This window comes from Ipomoea triloba, chromosome 9, assembly GCF_003576645.1.
Source record: "Ipomoea triloba cultivar NCNSP0323 chromosome 9, ASM357664v1".
NCBI lineage: Eukaryota > Viridiplantae > Streptophyta > Magnoliopsida > Solanales > Convolvulaceae > Ipomoea > Ipomoea triloba.
Window position 1 is genome coordinate 31,171,606 of NC_044924.1, and position 9,817 is coordinate 31,181,422.

Genomic DNA, 9,817 nt, shown 5'->3' on the forward strand with positions numbered 1-9,817 from the left:
TTCTCTCAAACACGCTCTAGCTCTCAATAAAAATCGTAACAAATATTAAAATTACATTATAACTTAGGATTTAGGAATATATGGATTAAGTTTGAACAAAATGCAAGTATGCAACCCCCAAAATATAGCAACCATGTGTAGTAAAGTGGCAAAACATAGTTGCATGCATGACTTTAAGACATTCCAAAGAATAAAGCTTTATGATGAACTTAAGCAACCTCTACTAATGAGTCACATCAATTTACTAGAGGGAAATAGTATAGTTTCATTTGAGATAACAATAAAATTGTGAGTGTAAAGATTATTTGGCTTGACCCAGTTCAACGAATACAATCAATTATTAATAAATATAACAACTCTGAAGTAAATAAATAAATAAAGAAAAAAAACTTAACTTTTAAAATTTTGGATTGTCGGCCAAATTAAGATTTTTATTGTTCGATCAAATATGATCGGAGGCTTAATTTGTAATCAGACATTAATAAATTAATAATTTTAGACTAAAAAATTAAAGGAACATTTTGACTTGACCCATATTTTATTGGGCATTGATAAATGTAATAACTCTTAACAACTAAAAAATTGTAGAAAAAAAATACGGAGTAACTTAATGTAAAAACAAATGGTTATGACTTGTGAGCTTGTCCAAGATTTTTATTATTTGGTTCTTTCCAACTCGACTCACATATTAATCATGCATGGATAAATATAATAACTTTGAACTAATTTTAAAAGTATTTTGGGTTGTGTGCCGTGTCGGGTCACACTTTTATTATATTGTTTCGCCCGGCCCGACATGTTTCATATTTTAACTGGACTAATTTAGTCCAATTGAAATAATAAGGAGTAATAAAAAGATGGTAGATCAACTTGTCAATTTAACATCACTTGGAAAGAGAGACATGTGTGTGAGAAAGGACTCCATAAAATCTTTTTCGAGTAAAAAATGTTAAAAGACATTTTCGCCAAAATGAGTCTTTTTTTCTTTGATTAAAATGAATATTTTGTGTTAACTTTATTTTACTTTAATAGTCAAACACTAAAAAAATTCACAAAAAAAATAATCTACAAGTCATTTTCCAAGTTTCTAAACCAAACATAAATTTATAACATAGAAAGGTAATTTTTCATGTAGTCTAATTGCAAGAAATAATTGATAAGTCACATTCATATGTAATAGCTTACATATCACACATGAAAGATAAATTACGTTTGAAATTTTTGTGCGACAAGCTCAACTAAAATAATATTGACAATAATCAAATTCGTAATCTTTAAACATGAATAATGAATTAAAGTAAATTTCTTTTTAAGTATTGAGCAAGGGTCGATTTTATCACGATAGTCATAAATAAGAATAATTTTATTGTCACGTAAGTACGTAACATTATGGGTAAAATTAATAAGGTAAATAATGTTACTACTTTATAGATAATTTATGTTCACGTGTTTGAATAAATCATAGTCTAAATACTTTCATATAAGCGGGATTACGAATGGTTATTTTTAATTTTTTTTTGAATACTACTAACTCTATTACAATGCAGTATCTGTTCATAACTACTTTCTCAACATGTTGAAGCATAAGGGTCACACCTCCTGTATAAAAGGAAAAGTTTGATGCCACTGAACCACTAGACCATTATTAGCTCTCGTTATTTTTAATTTTTTAAAACTTAAATTTCACTAAAGTCCAACTTATATTGCACTTATGGGCCTCAACTCTGCAAAATGGAATGGACTTGATTGTGAGGTCAAGACATTTGTGGTTTTTTTTTTTTTTTTTTTTTAATGATAGAAAAATTGCAATTATTATTTGAAAATATGTATTTGATAAATTTCACTCTTATAATATAATTGTAAATTAGACGTAAGAGGTAAATTGCATTAAGAAAAGTCCACGTGACAGATTCAATTGAGAGAATATTAAGCCATTGCATTTTTTTTTTATAATGTCCTAATTCAAAGTAATGCCATTTATTTATTTAGTTGTTTAATGGGATTAGGTTTGAATTTTAATACTAATTTATTAGTTTTTAAAATTTGTTATACGGAGTAATTGTGACAGCACAAACGTGTTTGAATTTATTTGACAAATATAAGCTTATAAAGGGGAAATAATTTTTTTTTAATAAAAAATTGATGGAAATTTCACTGGAAAGATAAGTTGTGCTAATAAATTGATTCTTATGGACTAATTATGCAAGTTTTAAAAATTGTGAATCAACATTGTTAGTGCCACAATACTAATGGAGTAATGGGACCAAAAGTGTGAAAAACAAAAAATTGATGAAAATAAAAAGATCATTATACCCATGCTATAAACATAAAATAATTGACAGAGATTTCACCGAAAGGACCATTTGCGTTAAGAAATTTATACTCTTGGACTAATAATGCAAGTTTTAAAAATTGTGGATCAAAATTGTTAGTGTCGCAATACTCGTGCGACCAAAAGTGTAAAAAACTTACTGGTAAACTCTTACACATGATTTATCTCCTACATATCATTAAGTAGTAGCTGTATTTTCAAAAAAACAAAATGTAGTAGCTGTGAATTTTCTCTTAGTTAAAAAAAATAATACTCCGTATATGTTAACAGAAAAACAATTATAGATATTTATGGTAGGAAAATTTAGAATTAGCGCGTTATGGGTTCAAAAAATACACCGTATCTGTCGTGTATTAAAAAGGGAAAACGAAAAATCCTGAGAAAAAAAATAGACTCTGCCAAAATGTCTGTATCATCATCACCGCTTTGCTTCTAAATATAGGCATTCAAATTCAGCTGTACCTTCCCACAACAAAAAGCTCAAAGACAACAGCAAAGCTTCTAAACCCCCATTCAAACGCTACTTCGATCTCTCAGAACTGTAAAGTAACAACAAGGATTCCAATTCTTTCCGCTTCAGCCTCTAGATCTCCAAGATTGCAGCTTTCTCCAGGTTCAAAATCAACCTGCATTTCTTTTTTTCTCTTTGTTTTGTTGCTTTCCGTGTTCCCCATTTCCTAGGGCTTTTGTCTGCTTCCGATCTGGTTATTCATTTTTAGTTGAATGTCGTTACGGTTGTTTTATGCTTTACCATTTGCTAGTCTAGCTGAAATTTGTTAACTTTTTCCAAAATGTTTGATTTTTTTTTTTTTTTGCCTAAAAAGTCTTGGGGTTTGATAATGTGCGTCTATGGGTGGTTGGGGGAAGGGATAGGAGCTATGCTGTTGTGAATTTTTCAGTTTAGTGGAAATGTTTGCCTAAAAAGTTTGGTTCTTTTCCCCTCAACTGAATGCACACCTATTCTGATCAATGAGCTATTTCCTTCCATATGGAAAAGAATAGGTTGTTAAAATTAGACACCTTTGATGTGCATTTTTGAGATTTAACTTATTCTATCTGAAAAACCATTATGATATCAAAAGTTCAAAACTTGCTCTTGTATCAGTGAACCCATCCTTCTCCCAATATAATCAATAAACAATGTCAATGTTCATTTCTAAAGTGTTGCATATCCTGTTGTGAGAAATATCCAAATTTCTTGTGCTCAAGTTAAATGTGTTTGTAACACAATACTTGGAATTGGTAAGACTTGTTAGTAGAAAAGCATCTAGATATTCAGGGCAGTGTTTACTATTAACATATACCATTCTATAGCTTGACAAACCATTTTAAAAAGATGTGCTATGGATGTTACCAATTATATTACTCCATTATGATTGATGACTCTAACCTCTGAAGTCAGTTACATTTTCTATGAGTTTAATAGTTTATTCAACTTCTTCGTTGACTGATTACCTTTCGTTGGATGCTTCACTTGTAGTATTATCCATCTTTGATCTCCAAAGACATATATCAAGTTTATATCATGAATACAGAGTCAGAAATGCCCGGGGCTGAAAAAGGAGAGCAAGCCAACATAAATGCATTTCGTAGCTTTAATGTTTCTGAGCAGATAGACTGTTTCAACAATATGGCTAAAGGTAAAGTAATGGGTTACTTGCAGCCTCCATACATAAGTTACTTGTTTACTTTCTTTTCCATGAATTGTATTTGAACTAGTGTGACTTATACCATGTTAACTTGCTGAGATTTGATTTCTGTTAGATGATGTGGAAGTTTATGTTGTTTCATTATATTGTATTGTATTTTATTTTTTAATACTTATTTATATTTATTTTGTTCTCACGTAGAACTATCTGCATCAAATAATCATGCTGGGAGTAAGCTCCCTGATGTGTTCCAGTTGAAGATTGGCTGTGAAGACATCCCAGCTCACAAGATTTCAGAACTGATGAAACAAAAAAGTTTGGAGGTATATTATTATCAGTACATACTTTAAAATCTCTTTATTTTCTGTTTTTATAATTTATCAAATCAATTTTTGGCCTCAATGATATTTGATTGCTATTTTATCTATCGCTCAAATGTCCAGAGTGCTTCCACTCGGTTATTGTTCAGTGCTGTGAGTGACATTCTAAATGAAAACATTGAGAGAAAGAATGGGGATATTCCTCAGGTATGGTCAATCAAGGACATTCATCAATTTTTCCTTATAATTTTTTTTATTGAGATCATTTTCGAGTTAAATTTCTCACCATTGCCTTTTCCTTGATGCTTAGTGTGTTTCATCTCTACTAAAGCTAGTTCTGCAAGAAATTGAGCAACGTGTTTCAAAGCAATCTGAAAATCTGAGAAAGGTATGTGCTACTTGGACAATTAGTCATTTAGTCCTGGAAAACAAAAATCTGTTATCCCAATCTATGGAATATTGGTCTGCCTAAAACTATCTCATATACAGCAACATAACTCCTACAAGTCTCGCGAAGAAAAATATCAATTAAAAGATAGAGCATATGAGGCTCTTAGAACAGGAGCTGCTGAAGAACATGAGGTATTTTTCTTGCTGGATATGTCACTGCTTTTCTTCTTCTTCTTCTTCTTTTTAAAAAATATTTTTTAATTGCATTCTCAATTTTTGCTTAGATCAGATTCAAATGTTACTCTACCCTTCATAATGTTGAGCCAAGCATCAATTTCATTTTTCTCTTGCTAGCTTTAACCTTTGGTCATTCCCACATTTAAATTAACATAGATTCCTAGTCTAGGAAATAATATGCGATAGTATGGTTTACATAATAGATAAGTTGAATAATATATGGTTTGTAGTCTAGGGTACTGCCCAACAATTATCATTACGAATACTTTTTTGTACATGATCAATGCAAACATAAGTATAGATTGATGCTCAATTAGAAATACTGGTACATTGGTGAATTCAACTATGTGCTTATACTTGTATGCTTTATAGTTGCAATCTTAAGATTAGTTGACCTGTAGAAAGTTGTTTGTGTAGGCTTTATGAAATTTCCAGTTTATACTCAATTCATTACTTCATTTGAATATTACAGATTGAGAAGGCTAAATTGGAGGAGAAGGAAAAACACAGGGAGCAGATAATTTGTATGTTGCAGAAAGATAAAGATCATCATGAAATGCAGATTTCTTCACTAAACCATGAGTTAGAGCTGTGCAAAAAGACATATGAAGAGAAATGCTTGCAATTGGAAACACATGCAGAGAAAACGACAATCGAGTTAGGGAATAAGATAATGGAACTTGAGTATCTTCTTACTGACTCAAAGAAGAAGGCAGAAGAACTTGAAGCTTTTTCAGAGTCAAAGTTGCTGAAATGGAAAAGAAAAGAACATGTCTACAAACACTTCATAGAGTCCCAGTCTGGATCTTTACAGGTTTACATTGATTTTTATTCTTATGCCTTATCACTGAGTATCATGCTTATGACATTTTAAAGTTTTGTTAGGCATTGAGAATGGCATCTGAGTCCTTAAAAAAAGATGTTTTGCGGACCAAGGAGATCTATGCTGAAGAACTATACAACTTTGGTGAGAATATTGGCTAACCTATTGTTCATTCGTAACTTGTGGATGTTTGATTTCATCTTTTCCAGAACTGAATGATGATATAAACCTGTTATTTTTATTAGGATTTGATCTCAAGGGGCTAATAGAAGCTGCTCAGAATTACCATACAGTGCTTGAAGAGAATAGAAAACTTTACAACGAGGTTCAAGACTTGAAAGGTTAACGACATGTAATATAAATATACTTAATTTGTATACAAAATGAATTTCTGCTAACTATAATTTGTTCTTATTTTATAGGCAATATTAGAGTATATTGTCGAATAAGGCCATTCTTGCCAGACCAAAACAGTAAAAGAACAACTATGGACTACATTGGTGAGAATGGGGAACTGGTTGTTGTGAATCCTTTAAAACATGGAAAAGACAGCCACCGGCTCTTCAAATTCAACAAAGTGTTTGGTCCTACTTCTACTCAAGGTTTTTGATGTTCTACTCTAGTAGCTTAGTAATTTCTAACCTGTCTTAAAAACACTTTAAAGCGAAAATTCAAATTTTCATGTCTTTTCCTTCTAACTCAATTGTATTGCAGAGGAGGTATTTCGAGACACTCAACCATTAATTAGGTCTGTTCTTGATGGGTACAATGTCTGCATCTTTGCCTATGGTCAGACAGGTTCCGGAAAAACATACACTATGGTATGCTATTTGTTAGAAAATATATTTAAGTAGTAGTTAATGGCTATTCCTATTTACCAATTACCTCTTTCACTCTATTTTGTTTCTCATTAGAGTGGACCTAGCATGTCATCAATGGAGGATTGGGGTGTTAACTACCGAGCTCTGAATGATCTATTCCACATTTCTCAAAGTAGAAAAGGCTCCATAGTATATGAAGTTGGTGTTCAAATGGTTGAGATATATAATGAACAAGTCCGTGACTTACTTTGCACTGAAAGCTCTCAAAAAAGATATCCTTCCATAGTTCCAGTTTGGATTTTTAAGTCTTTATTGTTGTTACACTGACTGATACACATTTATATCCTTCTTTCATGTTTGGATTTTAAAAGAAATTTCTATAGAGGATAACATATGCATGTGTTCCATTGAGCTGTGCCTTTACCAGTTTATTTCATTAATTCACCTCAGATTCCATAGGTTTATTTTTTAAAGACTTACAAATATCTTCAAATGCATATGAATGTGTTCTTTAACTTGCACACGCTTGGGATTTGGAATACTACCCAACCGAATGGGTTAGCTGTACCTGATGCTAGCATGCACCCTGTAAGATCAACTGCAGATGTTTTGGAATTGATGAATATTGGTTTAATGAATAGAGCTGTTGGTGCTACTGCCCTCAATGAAAGAAGCAGTCGGTCCCACAGGTACGGATGTACCTTTTGATGTTCATTCTAGTTCACTTTACTTCTTGGGTATGATGTTAATTTGATTTACATATACAGTGTCCTTACTGTTCATGTGCGTGGGACGGATTTGGAGACCAACGAGGTTTTGCGCGGTTGTCTACATTTGGTAGATCTTGCTGGCAGTGAAAGAATAGACCGCTCTGAAGCTACAGGGGAAAGATTACGAGAAGCACAACATATAAACAAATCTTTATCAGCATTGGGGGATGTGATCTTTGCTTTAGCACATAAAAGTAATCATGTACCATACAGAAATAGTAAACTAACTCAAGTTCTTCAAAGCTCTTTAGGTATTCATTTCAGTGTTCTTAAGGTCTTATGTCTCACAATTAATTTTTTTTATTTTAGGGTTTATAATATTTTTATCTTTATTTGCATTCTATAGGTGGCCAGGCAAAGACACTCATGTTTGTGCAGTTAAATCCTGATGTGGAATCTTATTCTGAAACTGTAAGCACACTAAAGTTTGCTGAGCGGGTGTCTGGAGTTGAACTAGGAGCTGCAAAAAGTAATAAGGAGGGTAGGGGTGTAAAAGAGCTCATGGATCAGGTACTTTATAGCTTGTTTTCTTTTCCATTTGTACTTTGGTCTGTTAGAGTCCCCACTTTAATGCCATTATCTATGACGGTAATGATGCATTCTCGTATACATTCACCAAATTGGTATTATCGGCAAATAAAACACTCACATCTCCTACCACAAGTGCCCAGTTTATCCTTATAGAAGTAGGAGTCACCGTTGTATGGTGATGGTAACTTCTTATCATTCTTGTAGTCAATTCACATCAAGTAATTACTCTTTTACGCCTTTTATCTTTACGATTACTTCCAAAGGCTAAAATATTGAAATGCAGGTTGCTTTTCTAAAGCAAACAATTGCAAAGAAAGATGAAGAGATTGGACGGTTGAGGCTGCGAAAAACAAATACTAACGGGGAGAGACATGGTATGGGCTCACTAAAAAACGGGTCTGCCTCTCCACGACGTTATTCATTAGGGGGGCCACGACAAAGCAGCAAAGGAGAGAGGAGTTCAAGACTTTCTGAGAAAGCTGCTTCGGACCATAGCTCAGAGTACAGTGATAGGCTTTCAGAAGCCGGGTCTCAGCAGTCAATGGATGAGTTTAGGCACCACAGTGAATTCTTTCGAGATTCAAGGTTTGCTGTAGTAAGTGGAGGTCAAAATTTCGGTGAAGTTGATTCAAGGGCTGCTGTGGCGGATGGAGGTCAGAATTGTAATGAAGACACGGAGCTCATAGGATTTGGTGATGCAGACTCTGAAGAGAGATTAAGTGATATTTCTGATAGCGTTCTTTCAATGGGAACAGAAACGGAATCCACCAATAGTATCGTAGAACACACACTTTTCCCTGAAGTTACTAAACCTCCTTCAGATGCCACCGAGAAGTAAGTGCTTTTATTTAATCTTTATGTTGCCAAAGTGTTAGCCGATAGCAAATTCTTTCTATTACCCATCAAATACCTTTCAAAGGGGTAAAGAAAAACTAGTAATTGTCTCCAACGTCACTGTTGTTGAAAGGTCATTGGTTCTAAACGACCCCTAGATCCTGCATGATATTCGATTCTGGTGAACTGAGTCTGACTTTTAACCAAGAACCCATATCTATGTTTCAGTAGTCTGATTATTGTTCTTTACACTTTACTCTGAATTATTTAACTAGTCATAACATATTTTTTTTTTTTTTTTTAAATTTGAAAATGCATTCTTGATTCTCTAAGGGTTCTGTTGCTTGTTTTTGCATTCCTTATTTACAAATTACAACCTGAGATAAGTTTTCTTGGATGAAACGCAGAAGCTAAATTCACATTGTGGTTGATAAATGATTGCAGGCCGAGAATTCCAACAAAATTACAGAGATTACCAGAAAAGCAGACTTCAAAGGGATCATCATCTCGAATGTCATTGAACAAGACTGCCACTAAAGTTTCAAGTACTGAAGTTATCTTCTCTCTTACTGCATTATCTTTTTCATTATTACGAGGAAATCCATTTTCCCGACACTCTAAACTTTGCTTTCACGCTTCACAGGTTCCAAAAAATCAACTGCAAGCAGCTCATCTGCAGTTAAACCCCCCACCAGAAGATGGCAGTAACTCAACGACGCAAGACATACAAAAGTGATCGTGTTTGTAAGATGGAGTCTTCGTTGGCTCCAAATCTACGCTATTGCCTTTAGCTTTTAGTTGTTGTGGTAGAAAAGGTGTAGAAGCTTTGTTGTGTAACAAGCTTAAGAAAATTGTTCAGGATGATTTAACCCTAAATTAAACCCCCCATTTTCTTACTTTGTAAGAAGGAAAAGGAGAAAAATCTGGAGGGGAGAAATGGAAGCAGGAGTTCTTAGGATGTAGGTCAAGATTCTAGTGTATATCTAATTGTCTGCAACTGCCAAGTCTTTTCATAGACTTGTAAAAACATTTTTTAGGCTATTTAATGATTTTACTATGTTAATTTATTATGGAGTATTATGCTTTTCATTTCATCTCTTTACTGCAATC

General features: G+C 33.2%; 1 protein-coding gene across 2 annotated transcripts; it reads left to right on the forward strand.

The window, feature by feature from the left end:
* Positions 1 to 2,699: 2,699 nt before the first annotated feature.
* Positions 2,700 to 9,774, forward strand: LOC116030568 (kinesin-like protein KIN-14J). Of its 2 annotated transcripts, none has more exons than XM_031272861.1 (18): positions 2,700 to 2,945; positions 3,868 to 3,972; positions 4,183 to 4,304; positions 4,425 to 4,508; positions 4,612 to 4,689; positions 4,791 to 4,883; positions 5,401 to 5,742; positions 5,814 to 5,895; positions 5,997 to 6,092; positions 6,174 to 6,353; positions 6,466 to 6,572; positions 6,666 to 6,844; positions 7,097 to 7,261; positions 7,340 to 7,593; positions 7,689 to 7,852; positions 8,157 to 8,707; positions 9,152 to 9,252; positions 9,351 to 9,774. In XM_031272861.1, exons 2-18 carry the CDS (start codon positions 3,876 to 3,878, stop codon positions 9,413 to 9,415), a joined length of 2,760 nt encoding a protein of 919 aa, XP_031128721.1. In that variant the 5' UTR covers positions 2,700 to 2,945; positions 3,868 to 3,875; the 3' UTR covers positions 9,416 to 9,774. The 2 variants fall into 2 exon arrangements, with proteins under 2 accessions (XP_031128721.1, XP_031128720.1); XM_031272860.1 differs by having other exon boundaries at positions 2,714 to 2,945; positions 3,813 to 3,972.
* The last annotated feature ends 43 nt before the right edge of the window (positions 9,775 to 9,817 follow it).

Excerpts from the sequence above, each read along its gene's own strand:
- LOC116030568 (XM_031272860.1), top strand. The coding sequence starts at position 3,858 with ATGAATACAGAGTCAGAAATGCCCGGGGCTGAAAAAGGAGAGCAAGCC. Across the intron at positions 4,509-4,611 it reads AGAATGGGGATATTCCTCAG|TGTGTTTCATCTCTACTAAA; the intron begins GTATGGTCAATC and ends CTTGATGCTTAG. Across the intron at positions 5,896-5,996 it reads TGAAGAACTATACAACTTTG|GATTTGATCTCAAGGGGCTA; the intron begins GTGAGAATATTG and ends TATTTTTATTAG.